This window comes from Polypterus senegalus, chromosome 7, assembly GCF_016835505.1.
Source record: "Polypterus senegalus isolate Bchr_013 chromosome 7, ASM1683550v1, whole genome shotgun sequence".
NCBI classification, from domain to species: domain Eukaryota; kingdom Metazoa; phylum Chordata; class Cladistia; order Polypteriformes; family Polypteridae; genus Polypterus; species Polypterus senegalus.
Window position 1 is genome coordinate 148,468,431 of NC_053160.1, and position 18,664 is coordinate 148,487,094.

Below are 18,664 nucleotides of genomic sequence, written 5' to 3' on the forward strand. Positions count from 1 at the left end.
TTGTTGAATGACTTTAAAACTGGCCCTAGGAGAAATATTCTAGGGGCAGTATAATGTATTTTATTCTGAAAATGTGTCAACATTTTTTACACAACCTCTTGTATCCCTTGGATTCAACAGGACAGATTAGTGCTAATCCTTTTTTGAATTACTGTATAATATACTGTGTACTTTCTGGTTTTCCTAGAAGATTTCCTACTAAATAAAACTGTATTTTTAAAACATGTTATATTGTGGTATTTCCTTGATTGTTTGCTTCAGGATTTTGGCTTGTATCCACTTAGTTATTTAAACTTTTCTAATTAATTTAGCAAGCAATTGATAAGGTTATAATCATTGTATTATCTAGCTTCCAGCGTGTAGGAATTTTTTTAGTGACCTCTAAAAAATTGATATTAAGGGTTTACATATTAAATCACCAGTTTCTTTGAGGATTCTAAGATAAATGCAGTCATGCTGAGAAAATTGCTTCATTATTCTTTTGTGCGAGCATGTGATCTCACTCTATAAATGTAGGATGACTGTTAAATTCACACTTAAGCATAAAGAAAAATGCAACAGGGAAATACATTTCTGTATTGCACTATAAAACTAACATTTCTATTGCGACAGGAATTGGTTTACTGATAGTTATTATTACTTTTTTAATACATCAACATGTAATTCACTGGTCTACATAGCCCACTTGGACACCTTTTTGTGACGAGTCTGCATGTCCATACCATTGTGTTAATTGGTAACTCTAAACTTGTCCTGAATGAGTGTGTGCCTTAGTGTGTGCCCTTTGATCTGGCATCCATCTCTGATTTGATTTTCTTCTCTCTGCTTTAGCCTTTGCCGATGGGTGTAAAGCAGCTGAATATATCATCAGAGAATGATCAATATGTAATTCTTTATTTTAGCCAGTTCCTTTAAAGTATATTTAGTTGGTTTGTTGATTCTCTTCTTTTAATAGTAATTAATCTATGATCAAAAATAAAATTTGATAATGCTTTGGTAGAATTAGTAAATAAACAGATATTCATATACAGGTTATATAATTTTACTGCGAAGAACCCATAAATATATAAATAAATATATAGTTTATACAACAAAAGACTTAATATCATAATATGAAAATATCAGAAAATATACAGTGAAGCTACAAAATTATTCTTGAGTGGAGATTAAAGGTCTTCTCACACTTACAGTTTATTTGTTTTGTTCCAAATCAGGAGAAGTTTGGTTACTTTATTTCAATTCCCAGTTAGTTTGGTTGCATTTCAGACTGTAAATGTTTAAGAGAACTAAACATATCAATTAACATCCAGTAGGCATGTTGTTGACTTCTTTCATTGGGCAGAAACATTTCTTCCCCAGGAAAAAAATTTCACGGTTGGTATTTGGGCACCACTGCATTTTCCATAATTATTTCCTTGGAGACTACTTGAAAATTACGCGCTACCAAGTTTATGTGCTGAGGGATACGTTTCAAATAACTTAGAGAACAACATAAGATAAGCACTGCTGATGGCATATGCTGATGTGCCTTAGGTTTAAGATAGTAGGCTTATCAGGTAATTTTCATTTAACCATATGATGCCTGCGGTGGGCTGGCGCCCTGCCTGGGATTTGTTCCTGCCTTGCGCCCTGTGTTGGCTGGGATTGGCTCCTGCAGACCCCGATGACCCTGTAGTTAGGATATAGCAGGTTGGATAATGGATGGATGTACAATGACTGACTGAATGACTGACTGACCATATGATGTTGAGATGGTTACTATAAAATGAGTTCAACAAGAACACTTGTTAAAGAAAAATTTTGCACAAATATTAGGAAACCTTTCTTCACACATAGAACAACAGACACCAGGAATATGTTGCCCAGTAATATGGTAGACAGTAGGACCTTCAAAGCTAGAGTAGATGTTATTTTGGGAGAATTAGATGGATAGGACTAGTGAGTTCTGTTGGGCTGAATGGCCTGTTCTCAGCCAGAATGTTCTATTGCTTAAAAAAAAAACAACACCACGATCAACAGCTGTCCAATTACAGTACATATATATGCGAGAGAGGCTCTGAGGCTGGATAAGGTGCTGCTCTGATGTAGCGAGTAAGTGTGTGAGTCGTTTTATTTAAATTGTGTTAAATTTGTACCTGTGTGCATATATATTTATTTTTACCTTTTTTATTATTTTTTAAGCTGAATGTTGATCCTTAAATCCGTTCTGCTATGAATTCCCCAATTACTGACAGCAGATGCTCAGCTTGATTACCACAGCACACAAAAAGTTGAGCAGAATGTACAGTTATGTAGTTAAATCAGTCCCATGCTGCATCACATTTACACCTCATGAGAACCACTCTGAGGTTAACACTGGTACTACACCAAGACCACCCTTTCCACAGGGTCCCAGTTCAGTTGTTTTGGTTTGCACCAGAGTGTGATTGGCATATTCACATCTACCTAAACAAATCGGACTTTCAGGAAAATCTCATCACAGTTCAAATTAAACTGGTCCAAACAAATGAGGTGTAAAAACATCTTAAAACTATAAAATAAGTCTGCTTAACATGCTCAACCAAAAAGCAATGGGAAGTCCGCTTTCATTTTGAACCCTAAACCCACCAAGGATAGAAAATTGTCTTTTTGATGCTTAAATTGCCTTTTACTCACAGGACTAACATTACTTCAATTTTTGTTTCAAAGAGTCTTTCCTTTTTTTCAGAAGTCAAACAAAGTGAAACATTTTATTGCCTAACTAAAAAGATTACAATATGCAAGCTTTCGAGGCAACTCGGGCCCCTTCTTTGAGCAAAATACTTTCAGGAAAAATACTTTCATTAAATAGGGTTACCGCAACACCTTGAGACTCTCTTTGCTTTGTTCTTACACTTGCTAGCCGACATATTGTATTACATAATGTCTTCTGTTATTCTTGAGAATCTCTTGTATCATTCCCAATAGGATTGAAAGCCGTTCACAGCACTATTACGTGACTGTAGTCATCATGTGTTGTGATAAGGTAGACTGATCAACATGCCTCATAAAGTCTAATTTTTGTATTTTAGCAAAAAGAGTTATATGCTCTTCTGAATGGTTGAACGTTGTATAGCAATTATTAGTGTGATAAAATGGCACTTATTCTTTTTTATGATCAGACAGACATTTTACATTTAGTGTGCTGAAAAATTACATCTAGAAAGCCACTTTCTCCTCATAATGTATTTATTTATATGTGTTTTCTGGATATATGAACATATACCAGTTAGATCTGGAAAAGATCTGATCTTGATAAATGCAGAATTTATTAGGACACAAGTCAAACTATATCCATAACAGTGAACACCTGAAAATCCACAGAAAGGTTAACATTTGTATAATAAAAGCCCTGTTTGATCAATCTAGTCTCTGCCTCAAAACAGAGGTGAAGTACATGACCTGTTATTTCCGATGGCTCTGCTTTTCTGTTACAGAACTTTAGCTTCCTGTATTCAAGGCTAAACACCTGAGTAACAAGAGCAGGAAGAAGAGTACATAATAAGAGGGCAGGTGCTGCCCAAATCCAGAGGAGTTTATAAGAAGCTGTTGAGATAAAGAAGGTGCCTTCCCACTAGTGCAATGGGGCATGATATTTTATATGGTTGCTGATCAACTGGACAGAAAAAAAAATCGATAACTAAAGTAGGTGAAACAAAAACAGTGTTGAAATCATATTAGTTAGATAAGGCTGGAAAATATTAATAAAAAAGAAAAAGTACCATTAAAATGTGTAAAATGATGTAAACGTCCAGCTGTTTATCTATCAACTAACCTGCTTAATCCAACACAGGTAAAATGAGATAGAAGATACCATATGCAATGTGAAAAGCCAGTTAGGCCATATTATAAAATCAGTAACCTAAAAGTACAGTACTGCAATTAAAGGCTAATAACATTAAAATGTAGAGTGTTAAACAATAAGGGCAACACTGACTGAATTTAAAGAAAATACAAAAACTGCTGGTATTAAAGCAGGCAATACAAAAATGAAGAAAACAACCCCTGATTTTGGCTAGCTAGTAAATGAGAAATAAAAAGAAGTTTGAACTGCCTTTGAAACAAAAATCTTCAGAAGACAATTTTGGGAATATATGATAAATAATATATGCAAATTGCACACTCTACATTTTTGAAAACATTCCTGCTGTTAGCAAGGTCTTAAATATTTTACATTGTTGAAATATGTATTGCATTACCACACTGAAACAGTGAATGACATTTAATTCAAAGGATCAGTTTTCCTGACTGATATTAGCTCATTCAATTAAGTTTAAGTGAGTTAATTTTATACAATAATAAAATAATTTTCAAGCATTCCCTTGAATTTATCAATTTACTGTGCAAATACCGCAGATCTGTATCATGCTAGGCTTCTGGGTGGAACCATACTATGACTATATGATGCATGTAATTATAAGTACGTTTTAGCCCAAGGAGAAGAAGCATTAAGATCATAAACAAATTCATGACTGCACCAAAAATTTTATTGAATTAAATCTTCAGCAAGCGCACTTAGTCATAAAAATACACACAATGAAAATTCTGTATTGTCTGAATGCTGATAAAACACAAATTATAAAATAAGCCTGACATCTTTATATTTTTTTATTGCTTGAAAACATACCACAATGTTGTAGTGGTTCACCTGTGTATATCAATCAAAAAATCCATAATATATATCCATCCATGTATTACTTTTATATGATCAATTCATGAGATGCTATGACTTTGGAGTGCAGTGGCATTTAATTGTTATTTAAGCAACAGGTGGGCACAGTAAAAGTACAAAGTAATCTGAACTTTGTAAGACCAACTGCTGGATTCAGTTACAGAAGGGGTAAATCACTACTGAAAAGGCCTCTCAGAAATACACACTTTAGCTGACCATGCTCTTTATACTGACTAATTCACTGAAGATGCCTTCCTTATGAATTGTCATCTTGCATCTACACTCTTGAGTCTGAACTACTCAGTGTTACTTAAACCCTGCGGAAGTATAACACCAAAATTGCTATCACAAAATTAAAAAGACAATTAAATAATTCAATGCTAAAAATTAGCATGAATACTGAGGGAGATGCCAGAGAATGAATAGATTTTCGTTATCAGTATCAATACTAATGCTCAGAGAATGAAAAACTGAAACAAAACTGTCTTCTCAAACATAATGACAGCATCAGTACTTTTTAGTAACCACAATATTTTCAAATCACTAATGTGCAGCCTTGCAGCACACAGAAACCAGAGCACTGCAACTAAATTGCTCATCTGTTCTCTGTTACGTTTGGATTAAACTAAGATTATTAGTATCTCTATGAGTTTGGGATTGGCATTGATGTCGTTGCTCAGATTCAGGCTCCCCAATTCAAACCCTTTATCTGGTTGTCTACTTGGATTTTCCTGTAGGCATTCCAGATCCCCTCCCCTACCACTTCCCCTAAGTCTGTCAGAATATATTTGAGTGTGTGTGTGTGTGTGAAAGTAGAACATTGGAGGGACTGGTGCTCCTGTCCAGGGTTGCTTCCTGCCTTGATTCCAGTTCTGACAAGAAAGTCTCCTACGCCTTGCGACCCTGAACTGAATTAAGCAGGTTTAGAAGACTTGCTATGTAAAATTAGATTACAGAACAAAAGTCTGTACTTTTCAACACCAGACAATTAAAGCTAAACAGCAGCTGTTCTAGGGTAGTAAAAATACTGCAGTTAACACATATCTCAACCATTAAAACAATACATGTCAACAAATTCACACGTTTATCTTTTTAGAAAACCATGTGCTTTTGTTGCAACTGAATGTAAAAATGAATAGATCTATTAAAGTTTGGGAAAAATTGGCTTTGAAACAGTTTCTATTTCTACAAAGACTGCAGCATTAAACGTGGCACTTTTGAACAGGAATCTATACAAACATACAGGTGGAAGATATATCCAAGTGCTTTATTAAAATGTTTATATTAAAATATACATAGTACTTTCAGTCTTTTAAGCAAAGATTTCTACAATAACTTTTCTCAAAGGTCAGTCTGCATGCTGCTGCTTGTCTACTGCATGATTAAATTGAATATCAGTCTCTTCTGTTAAACTCACAGACACTTATTTATTGTAAATTTATTTCAACAGCTAATAAATATCTTAGATATTCTACATTCACAAGCTTATCTGACCAAACTGGTAGCTACAGCAAGAGCATGAAGTCCAACTGCAAGAGCTCCTCTTTTTCCATTGCTCTGCCAGTTTTCTTTAATTTAGAGATAAAGACTTCACCCTTTAAACAAGAATTATGCATATACACCAAAAGCACTGAACATTGTAAAAATATTTACTTTCACATTGTCTCATAACAAAATTTTCTGAAATCTGTTTAATCCGACTCATAGCTGCATATACTCAGAACATATTCCGGAAGCACTAGGCACAAGGCAGGAGTTAACCTTGGGGATGGCACCAGCCCCCTAAGAGCCCATACCCAAAGGGCAAGTTTAGATCTGTCAGGAAATGCAATAATGAAGAATTTGTTGTTGGCCATGTTTCTATCAAAGCTACAACAGGAAATACGCATGTAGAGATCACATAACTATTACCTAATGAAGTGAACTTGAGCCAAGCAGTCTCCTCTTACAGTCCTGTGTTCTTAAATGTAATCAGAATGCATGGTAGCACACTTAAATTTAAGCTACTGTGTTTCATTCCTCCAACAAACTGCATCATGTATACAGTTCTGTATTATAGTATGGTTCTGAATGTGTAAATTCAGAATTCTTAGTTACTAAAAATGTACAGCTCCTTCGTATATGCAAAATAAACTGAACAAATAAAGTATTTTCAGAATGACCTCAGCAGTCAACGTACTATACAGAATGATATTTTGCAGCTCTGTTACTGGAAATTTTCTGGATGACAGGCTTTATGAGATCATAGATATCACCAGTTTGAAGAAACCACCATGTTACTGTTTGCATAGCAACACTGTAAAAGTAATTTAGAATTGAGTGTAATGAAAACCCCATTGATAGATTAGTTGGGTTCTCAAGTTAGGAATACTATAAATCATTTATGGACCTGTGCAATTTTTAACACAGGAGATGTTAAGCCATTTTGCACATTTATTTATTCAGTAAATACATTAACTAATGTGACACTGCATGGCAGACAAGCATCCTTTAATGGTTCATGAACTCCATTTCATCTATTAGGCACAGGGCAGGAACCTGCTTGGTCAAAGTGTCAAAATATAATTATCCCAATATGAAAGTTAAGCAAACAAGCCTACCTCATACTCCTGTGAAAACTTCAAGTTGTCATTAGCCTTTAAACGTTCAATATGATCAGCAAGTTCCATGATGGGGATTGGTGGATGGCTAACCATACCTGCCAAAGGGAAAGAGAAAAATTCTGAAATCTAACACACCCATCTTTAGCCAAGTCACAGAAAAAGGCAGTTATTAGAAAATGCACAATGTGTGTCAAGTAGTAATGGGAAGGTGAAACTCATTAAGCAGAAAGTTTGATTACTCAAAGCAGGACATGCTGAGAGGAGATGAGTTCTGAAGCCAATGAGAAGTCATCAAGCATTTTTCCAAAGCTTACATTCCTGGTGTGAAAGAAAATGTTATTAAGCTATGTAGCAATAGGATTAGCAAGGCAAAGGAAGAGATAAAAGTTAGGCCTGATGTCGACTTCTGCTTTGAGTAATGACAAGTTATGTCATTTCAAACTTCTTCTCCTGCAATGGATGACATGAATTTTGTGTAGATTAGATGATATAAGGTGGGCATTAAAAGAGCCTGAAGAGAAGGAAAGAAGATATATACACCAAAAAACAGGGAGTGACATATGCATAAACAAGGCCAACTAACTTGACGAATGGAGGTTACCAGGGTAACCGAAGACACCTGAACCTGCAAAGGAAATGGTGGTATAAATAAAAAGTTGTTTACTATTAAAAATGGAATGAACAACTCAAAATTAATAGTTACTAATAATAAAAACAAGCCATGAAACGACACTGAAGATATAAAAATATACTTAAATATCAACACAGCCACTGCATGGAGAGTTTGTGTACAAATTATCTATGCAATCATATATTACTGCAAGACAGGCGTTAACATGCTATAGATTAGTCAATAATGAAATCATCATGCACTTGCGCATACAATAAAATGACAAACTAATAATAATAATCATAATAATACTAATAAATAAATAAGCTTTACAGGTTACTAAATCAAAATTAGCAAAAATGTTTTCACTAGTGAAAGATTGTAGATAAAGGGGCTCGAGGGAGGAAAATAATTGAGTAAGATTTACTTTTTTTTCATTATTAAATATAAAACCTTTTTTGTATGATTTTAAACACAAAAAGGGAATGCTATTTTTATTCCTTTAAGTAAGACACACGCTTACTGTTTTCCTCATGTATCCCCTTGAAATTTCCTACAATCTACTGTTGGTGTAAACATCTTTGTCTGGTGGATGAACGTGACAGAGAAGAGCTGTGTGCGTAACCTACCAGCTGCAGTGCTTCTCTGAAAGCTTAAAGGCAGCTGGGAAGATATTCACACACCCGGCCACTCTGGGGCATAGGAAAAAATGGCAGCAGAAGGATGCTTAACATGGAATTCTGATGCCTAGCATGCTAATCTTTTTTTCATGTTGCAGTCACAATTGATTATGTTTGCACCCTTTTTCATTAACAAGCTGATATTAACAAAAAAAATATTAACTTTTTGTGACATATTAACGCATAATAGGAGGAAGGTTTACAATCCCCTTTACAGATAAACTGGCCACACACCAAATTCAGCATACTATAGCAAAAACTGGGAAACTACTTTTTTTTTGCAAATAATACAGGAAGATGTTAAATAATTTAGGTAAATTAGCAGAAGTAAGGCAACTCCACTTGCAAAGGCAAATCTTGTGCTCTCGGAAATGAAGATGGGGTGTTTAATTAAACACCTTTCAAGGCATCCTTGCTAAAATTATTGTTCATTCTTCCCAATGACCAAATAGGTTTAGACAATCCAAGAACTCAAAATCAAGCACCCTTAAAAAGAACACATGTGCAAGGAGTCATGGCTGTATTTTTCACTTTGAGAAATGATGGTGGTCTGATGTAACAGCTATGTAGTTCTTGAGCAAAAAAACAAGTAAGAGACAAAGATGTTTAGACCTTTTCGAGCAAGTCGTGGGAGTGAACTATTATCATATAAGGACTGAGTGGTAGTTTGGCTAGACAGGGAGGACACAGAGCCAATCAATGATGCGTAGGGGACACAATTATTGGCCAAGGCTGCAAAGAAGGAAAGCCATTTGGAACAGTTAAGTCATAGTTAGTCACAGTTTTATTACTGAAAACAGAATCCTGATTGTTTACAGTTCCCACAAAAACCCTGCATCTATGTTCATAAACGCTGTTAATGGCTACTTTAAATACCGTAAGGGTTTATAGGACAATAATTAGTGCATGCATAATATTGAGAGACGATTCATTGTTTATAAAAAGAAAACTTTCGCTGTTTTTACATTAGCTAGTTAACACTTTATGAATGACGAGTTTCAATATTTATACTTTCAGGTAATTCAGCCAGTAACATTTGTTGACCATAAGCAGACCGTAAGCAAATTAATCTGTTAACCAGTGCTAAATACTGTCAAAAGTGACAGAAATAATGTGCTAAGAATGAGCTTACCATACGTTTACATAAAAATATACAATTCACACAGGCATTCTTATAATTAACCTAAAATGTACTCTGTTTTCAGCTTAAGTGATGTGTTATTATAAAGCCACTTAGGGAACACTCAATTTTAGATGAGCATATTTGTAATTTGTTAAATGCCTAAGAAGTATGCTTTATGCACTTTAATGTCTGGATATTTGAGCCGTGAATGTAAAAATGAATTGCACTAAATCTATTTGCAAAAAAAGCAACATTCAAACAAATAATTTATTTTGAATAATGCCATACACATTGACCTGTAATTTAATTTAATGATCTGCACTCAGTCTTAGCACATTGTTTTCTGAGAACACAGAAATAAGCACTAGCCATGTAAAAACAAAACAATATGCATATTTAATAAATGTATATTGCATGTTTTTAATATCTTCAAATTGTGCAATTCTTAAAGTTATCTCTGATAATCAAAATCTCTTTATATATATCAAACAAACAAAAGTTACCATTTTTATAAAATGTGCATAATATTTAACCTCCTCCAGTGATACTGCTTGATGTGCTGTTACTTTGAACATCTCATCTGAGATTCCCTCTTACTGAAGAAGTGTGAACAGGGTTTGCAAATATCACTACCATTGAGTTTGTATACAAAAAAGTAGGTTTGAGATCAACCAGCCTGCCTCCCATTAGCTCCCATTTGATACTGGGGTTAGGAGTGATGGCATTTGTAAAGAAAAAGGCTAGGAGCAAACGGCTAAAGGCTTTTGGTTCTAATTCAACTAACTGCTAGGGACATTATAAATTAGAACAACAAAATTAGTTAAAGAAGGACTTACAACCTGCCATTCACCCACTTATTGTTTCCATACACAGGAAGCAGTGGGACAAGTGGTACAGCAAGGCCTCTCCTTTTGATGTGCACATACGTGTCTGCATCAAAACCTACAAAAGTATGTCTACAAGTACTGAGATCTTATTAGCAATATCATGGGACCTATATCTTCAATGCTGCTGTTTCATTTTTGCATGTAGTGTTGTAGCAAGATAAAAATGACTGTGTGACTAATGCCTAACTTGTCTAAGTACAAACTCACCTATTGATTCATCAGTCTAAACACACAAAAATACTACTGCTATATAAAGTACTAAGGAAATGATACTTAGTATTTAGAACTTATACTGTGTATACCAATTATTAGGACAAGTTACTTAAACTTTTTTTTTAAATTTAACAGCATATTTTAAGTGTATGTAGTATTATATTGTAAATTGAACACTGTACAAATACAGTGGAACCTCGGTTCATGAACATCTCGGTACACGTACAACTCGGTTCACGACCACACACTCGGTATACAAACAAGCCAGTTTCCCTTTAGGTTTGTACATGTTCAGTCTCTCTCTGTTCATTTTCTGTGCAGCGAGCGAGTGAGCAAGAGAGAGAGAGTGTGTGACACACACACACAGGCGTGCGCGAGCGACACACACACACACACACACACACACAGAGGCGCGGGCGAGAGAGACACACACACAGAGGCGCACGATACAGAGGCACACACACAAAGGTGCAGGAGACAGAGGCACACACACACAGGCGTGAGAGACAGAGGCACACACAGGCGCTCCAGGCTCCTGAAAGAGACACACGCACACACGAAAGAGAGAGAGAGCGCGAGCGAGCAAGCGAGAGAGGGAAGGCTGGACGCATAAGGTAGAAAAGGCTTGTTTTTGTTTACAGTTCTGTTTACAACAATCGGTTCATAGCGTGCATTGTGGCAATGTTACTTTTCTTGGTGGTTTATTAATTTATGGATTTTTCAAATGTTCATTCTTTTCCCTGTGCTTAAAACTCATTAAAAAAAAAAAAGTGTTTTTAGCAAGCGGTTCCCAGCACTATAGAGCAAATTATTGCAGTGTCAGTTTTCTCTGTTGTTCAAGGTTTTCTCAGTATTATTCAATGTTTTTACATTTAGTTTACTATTACGCTGTGCATTCTATGGTGTAATTAAATGTATTTGTGCTTAAAAACTAAAAAAATATATATTTACATACAGTTTGTATGGTCTGGAACGGATTAATTGTATTTACATACAATACTATGGTGGAAATTGCATCGGTTCACGACCAAATCGGTTTATGACCAGAGTTTTGGAATGACTTATGGTCGTGAACCAAGGTTATATTGACAGCATTCCATCCTGCTTGTTCTTGTATTTCAGTTTACTTAACTCACTGATAACAGTATTTAAGAAAGAAAAAAAATACATACATAAAAACTGAAGAATATCTAAAATATAATGTTAAAGGCCTTCAAGTGAGCATTTTAGCTATGCAACCAGACTCTTTACCAGACCATTGCCTGAGTGCTCCCTCTGAGTTGGTACATTGGCATGGGGTATGAATGATGGTGTGATGGTGGTTTATGGGACAGAAGACAGGATGTTGGTCCTCCTTTAACTTGTTTGTACGGAAAGTTCAATACAATTACACAAAGGCAAACCAGATTCAAGAAAAAAAAAAAAAAACATTCTCAGTGGCAAAAATGGGACCAGCCAATATCCCGATCCTTACTTGTCCTCAGCTAAAACTCTAAATGCAGAATCCTGTTTTCCCTAACTTGCCACATTAATTGCATTTTGGTGCATTTTATCAAAATGGGAAAATTGGGCAAGACAAGTACGCTAATAGCTAGTAGCTGGCCTTGCCAAAACAAGATGTCAGATGCAAACCTTTTAAGGTAAGATATTAAAAGCTGAACACATTTTGTAAGAAGGATTATTGAGCTTTGTCCAAAAGCATGCTGAAATCATAGAAAAGACCCTGTATATTTCAAATTACCTGCATCCTTAAAACATGTAATTTCAATTCCCTTCAGATTCAAAAATGTTATGAAAGATACATATTATGATTAAAAATAAAAAAGTGCAAATATTCAAATATTTGAAAATTAAATGATAAATAACCAACCTGGTGTCTGAAAGTTGAGACGTCTGAGCTCCACAGGGTCAGTTGGGTGATGAGATGGGATTTCTTTGCTATTAGGAATGCTGCTCTTTCTGGAATCAGACTCTGCTCTTTTTCTAAACACAGATAACAACAAATATTAAAAGTGAACAATACATATATTCTACTTACATTAAGTGGGTTTGAGAAAGTTATATTATATTTAATTTCCCTAAAAACAGCAAATACTCATTCATTAAGTCCCCAATCCTTAATACTACCTTAAGATTTTAAAACTGTTCAACCAAGTCTGCTTATTTCTATTAAAAAGACTGAATGGTGTTGAAACCTAATTTAACTCTAAAAGATACAAAAAAGGCACCTTCACCAGAAAGGGAATATGAAAAATACTGGAACTTGCTTTGACAAATTATTACTATTATTAAACTATGGGACAAGATCAATTGGAAAAAAAAATATGGCAAGACTTGTCAAAGTAAATATGATTGGCAAAGTTTATTAATGAAAAGCAACAACTAAAACTGTATCAGATTGGAGGCACATCTCAAGTAAACTTAGTGTCAAGAATGTTAAAAAGAAGTGAAATACCTAATAATAGTTTTTTGAACAGCTGATTAATTTGTATTCACTACATTTTGGTTTTTTTCAAATTTCAGATTTGCACTTGCTAAAAGCCATTTCAAAGGAGCTGAAGGTACAAAATTCAACCAGCTGAAATATACTACCTGGCTATCTAGTCAACGAGACAAACGTGCTTGACTGCAGTCAGGGAGTTTCATAGATAGCAATAACTGGATGAGGATCTATTACAACATTCACTATTTTTTTTTCTTATATAATATCTTCCTTGTTTCTGAGGAGTGCCATCACCTCTAGCTTAAATGATAATCGTTCAAAATGAACTATAAAAGATCTTGGTCGGGGTCTGACGGTGTTTGATCCGCGTACGCGGTAAGCCGCTGCTATCTCAGATTCTGCTTTAAAGTCGCCCCCGATTATTTTTGAAAAAAGTTCAGCTGCGAATTTCACAGGGTTTCTTGATTCTCCGGCAGACCTTCAATTCTGACATTATACCTTCTACTCCCATCTTCTAAAACAGCCAGTCTGTCTCCAAGTTTTTCTCCGAGATTTTTGCATTCGGAACTGACATTTACTGCTCTTTCCTCAGCACTGACAGCTAAATGTTCGGCCATTTCAATCCGATTCATGAATGTCTCCTTGAAATCCTCCAATTGATCAGTAAGCGAGTTCAGTTTAACCGAGCTTTCCTGAATGCGCTCTTCAATTTTACCCAGTACCTGTCGAAGCTCAAGTTGCACCTCTTGACGCAGCCTTTCATTTGCCTGTTGGAGTTCCTGTCGCAGCCTTTCATTTGCTTGTTGGAATTCCTGTCGCAGCCATTCATTGGCCTGTTTCATCTCCTGTTTCAATTCCTGTTTCAGTCTCTCAAGTGCCTTTGCCGTTGATTTCTCATTAGCCTTCTCGCTTTTCTTTATATCTTGCGTGAGCTCAGCGAGCAACACCTTCAGTTCAGATAGTTCAATTGTGCCTTCTTATACCGTAGATGAAGCAGCAGACTTTGCTGAAGCCGGTGTCCCCGCTGCTCCAGGCTCGCGTAATTGAAGCCAGTTTCAGGTAATCTTCTCCAGTCCAGCTATCCACATCTGCACTCACGATCGCACCTTCGCTCCCCTTTTCGCTCTCAGCTGGCGACGATGTAGCGGACCGTGGTCCCGAGGAGTCTGTGCTTTCGCCCATCTGATCCAGGTCTGCGTCTGATAGGCCATATCTTGAACTGGGGCTTGCTGATCGTAGCTTGGATGTAGCTTTAGTTTTCGATTCTTTCGAACCCCCCTTGTTGTTGGCCATGTTTATATGTGCTTACATATACTGTAGCAGTCCCTCTCGGGTTGAATAAATACAGGATATCTTAGAATAATAAGCAAATAATATGAAAAATAACACCACTGCTAGCGGAGCTCCACTTCAGACGTCCATCTCTCGCATCGGACCCACTATTTTTTTTATTTGGATGCAAAGTCATAACATGTGACTAAGAAACAATGTCAGTTAGTTGCATCTCTCAGACGTTGGGGCTGCTCCAGTATATAGGTATGCTAGATAGTTTGAGCTTAGATTCATTAATGAAATGCATTATTCAAAACTGTATTAATTCATAGCTACCACTAGCTGAGAAACTACTTTTTGAAAGAAATAATTTTAATTGTGGAAATGAAGAAATGCTTTATACATTGAGAAATATGAATGTTACAAATATCCACTCTCATTCATCTACAAATCCAAGACATGGATGCCAGGAGCAATTAAATGCAGTAAACCATATTTAACGAAATAAGATTCCATCAGAAGAACACAAACACACAACAGCATCTACTCAGACTGCCATCAGTTAACACCTAATATTTGAAACTGTCAACTGTAGGAGGAAAGTGGAATTCCTGTTGGAAACTAGACATCCATTGAGAGAACATGCAATCTCTGTATAGAGGAGTCAAATTGTGGTGACAATGCAGTGCTACTGAGTCATCGTATGCATTTTTCTTTATTGATTATGGAAATTATTAATTTGATCATTTGTAAGAAAAAGTAGACAAATGTAAAGTGTGCAGTTTTTGCAGTTCTAGAATAACAGAAACGTATTGGATACAAAACTAAAAAGATTGTTTCTGAGGATTAAAGTTGGCCAGGTCACTGAAACTGAACATCTGCCATTATCCATTTGACACAAAAAAATGAACCTACACTGGGGAACGTGAACAATACATTTTTCAATTTTTGCATTAATTCAGAAAAATAGATTTATTATTATTATTATTTAATCATTCACAGGCACTGTAAACATTATTTTATTCAAACTGGAAATGCTGGCGTTGCCATCTGTTAGCAGCATCAAAAGGTTATGTGCTGTCACGTAAATAATGTTAATTTTAGCTGCCACTAGAAGATGAACTACAAATGTAGAAACATTAAAATGATGTAGACTACTACTTTTTAAACATGCAAAGTTCCCTAATTCTACCACTTTGCAACAACAAAAACACAAAACCAATTAAAAGTGAAAATCTCATTTAAATTAATGAAGACTTAAATTGGTTCATTGGTGCATGCTGTGCTATCTTCACAAAATGGGCTGACGTCTTGGTATTTGCAAATAGATTAAATTTCTTTGGGCTGTCTTCACAAAGTAGACTGCTATACTCTTCTTTCAGATAAAACACCAAAGTTTTCCTTCATAATGTGCTGCTTCAAAAATTTTCATAAGTATCAGGTACTGTGAAAGTAATGAGGGTCTTACTAGAAGTATGCTTGCCTTCTCTAGTTTATTTTGCCTTGCTCTTCCAAACCCCTACCCAGTTCTTTAATGTACCAAAACACTTTAAGAGCTTTTTTATTTGGAAGCCATTAGCGCATTATTTGCATTGCAAAAATGTTTCCTTTTTAGGTGGCACTTTACTTCTTAAAGAGAAACCATCATCATAAATTGTTGTTCAGGGACATGGTGCTTAAGGGAAGATGGTGCATAGTAAAACATTAGAAACTTAGAAAAATTGACATAGTCGATCTCTATCCATAAGGTTACATACTTCTACCATGTCACCTCTTAATCACCGCTTATCTAGAGAAAAAGGGTTCACAGCTCCTTCAATCCTTTCTCATAGCTCATGCCTCATGACCCTAGAATCAGTCTAGTTGCACTTCTCTGGACTTGTTCCAGCAATGAAAATTCTTTTTTGTAGCATGGATACTGAAACTGCACACATCACTCCACATAAGGCCTCACTAGTGTGGGGTATAACATAAGTCCCCCACACACATTTTTTATCCTACACACAGGGCTGTGTAACCTAAAGTCCCATTACCTTCTCAACTGCTTTGTTAGATTGTCTGTTTCATTTCTGGAAATGTAAATATGTCAGTCGAAAGGTCTGGCAAAACCAGGCTTTTTGAATAGTAGCAGGTGTACACTATTTTTATGGAGCAATTAAAAACTGCAGATTAAACAAGGCCTAATAACTCCCAAGCCATATTAAAAATGGGAAAAAATCCTATATAAAAGTTGTGATTTGTATTCAAAGTGAAAAAAAGAAAAAAGGGTTTGACACACATTAGAAATAACCATTTATGTAGGGGTTATAAACTATTCAGCTTTTCTTTATAGGTTTGTAGGGTCATTACTGTCACAAATACAAATATGTGCTAATCAACATGCAGCTTCAATTCAAATATGTCATTTTGTTAAAGAGCAACAAATATAACTGAACAGTATATGTTGCTTTTAATAGTTTTTATTATTAAATACGCCAGATTTGAAATAGATATCTTCAATGGATAAATCAAACTCTTCACTTCAAAAGTATGTTTATAGCAGCACCAAAGCTAAACAGACTTGAAAGAGGCCATCTGCTACAACGTATACTTCCTCAAACTGTTTAGAGATTGTGGTAACAAGGCCATTTTTTGTGCTAAGTATTGATTCCATTTGACTTGATAAGAGCTCCTAATTAACTTAAGAAAATATATTCTGTTGTACGCCAACTGATGTACTTAAAATAAAAGAAAACACAATTAGTTGTATTTCTAGTATTATATTCTTCATAAAAGGCAAGGGGAACAAAAGTTTGTGTGTAATGACTAATGGAAAGGCAAGTGACATACTGTACAAACAGAACATTTACTGTTATGTGACAGCATGATTAAATTTGGGTCAGACCTTCCTCTGCAAACTGCACTTTAGCAAAATACTATCTGTCATAAAGGCAATTTTATGTGACATAAACCTACCACCATCTTGTTCTGAATGTAAAGCTGTTTCACATTTTGAGACAACAATCACAGTAAAGTGTTTCCAAAACTTCAACAAGTCACTTAAAAGCTCATATGAATGCCAAATGCCCCTATCGCCTTTTTTCGGAAAAAGTGCAATGCGAGCATGTACAGAAAGTGATGCCTTATAAATGGCATGGAAAGGAAAATGTGCACTTGCAAAGTATTCAACAATGCATACACAGACACTGAGGTGCCATATAAAAACTGACTGCACAAACCTCGAAGCAAAATGAATCTGTCCTCCCACTGGAATTAATTAAAGCATCCCATACTTGCATGCATCACGCTCATATTTAGATATACTGTATAACACCATATACAGTATATATCACTTATAAGCATATGCATATAGCATAAAATAAAAAATCTAGACATCCAATACACTGTTTATTTATTTATGGGTATCAAGGAATGCAGCTCATAAGTCCCATGTATAATCTCATGTGGTGGACACGGAGGTTTTTAGGTCCAGTCCATTACAAGACTTTTAACAACAACATTTTTTTTCATTTTCTCAAGGGGAAGACATTTTAATACTCAAGAACGGACTAATATAAACACCAAATGAAATTCTCAGTAGAAACCAGTTGCTTTGTCTTTGTAATTCTTGGTAGCTTGTTAAGCTGCCTTTTTTACTTCTTGATGGACAATTTTAGGACTGAGTTTGGTGAAATAATTTGCATTATTTTAAAAAATGTATTCAAAGTATTAAAGTGTTGATCATAAATATACAGCTTAAAAAGTAATTGGTCAGGAAATATGGGAGAATCAGATGAAAAATTACTATAAATCTTTAGTAACAAGATTTACAGATAATTTATCAGTACATTATCTCAATTAAATAAGGGCAACACTTTTAATTCCAAGGTGGGTATTATTATGCTATTTACTTAATGAGTACTTTGCAAAATGCACATATTAAAACTACAACAGAATACTGTATTAAGTAGAAAATTAAACACATGGTCTAAATGGGATAATATTGTGGCCTAATTTTGACAGAAGTGCTGCCATTTATGAAACGTTTACACTTTTTCTCACCCGATTCACGAAACTTTCTACTGGACACTACTTTTCTTTCCAAGTTCTAAGAGATGATGGTAAAACTAAATCTATGGAGTCTGACTAATATTTGTGTGAATT

The 18,664-nt window shown here is 35.3% G+C and overlaps 1 protein-coding gene across 1 annotated transcript in view; it reads right to left on the minus strand.

The window, feature by feature from the left end:
* The window catches only part of LOC120532913 (receptor-type tyrosine-protein phosphatase delta-like), a 468,738-nt gene that overhangs the window by 72,223 nt on the left and 377,851 nt on the right, over positions 1-18,664 (minus strand). Inside the window, 3 exon segments of the mRNA XM_039759401.1 lie at positions 7,291-7,388; positions 7,877-7,918; positions 12,677-12,789. Coding sequence (XP_039615335.1) covers positions 7,291-7,388; positions 7,877-7,918; positions 12,677-12,789 — 253 coding nt within the window.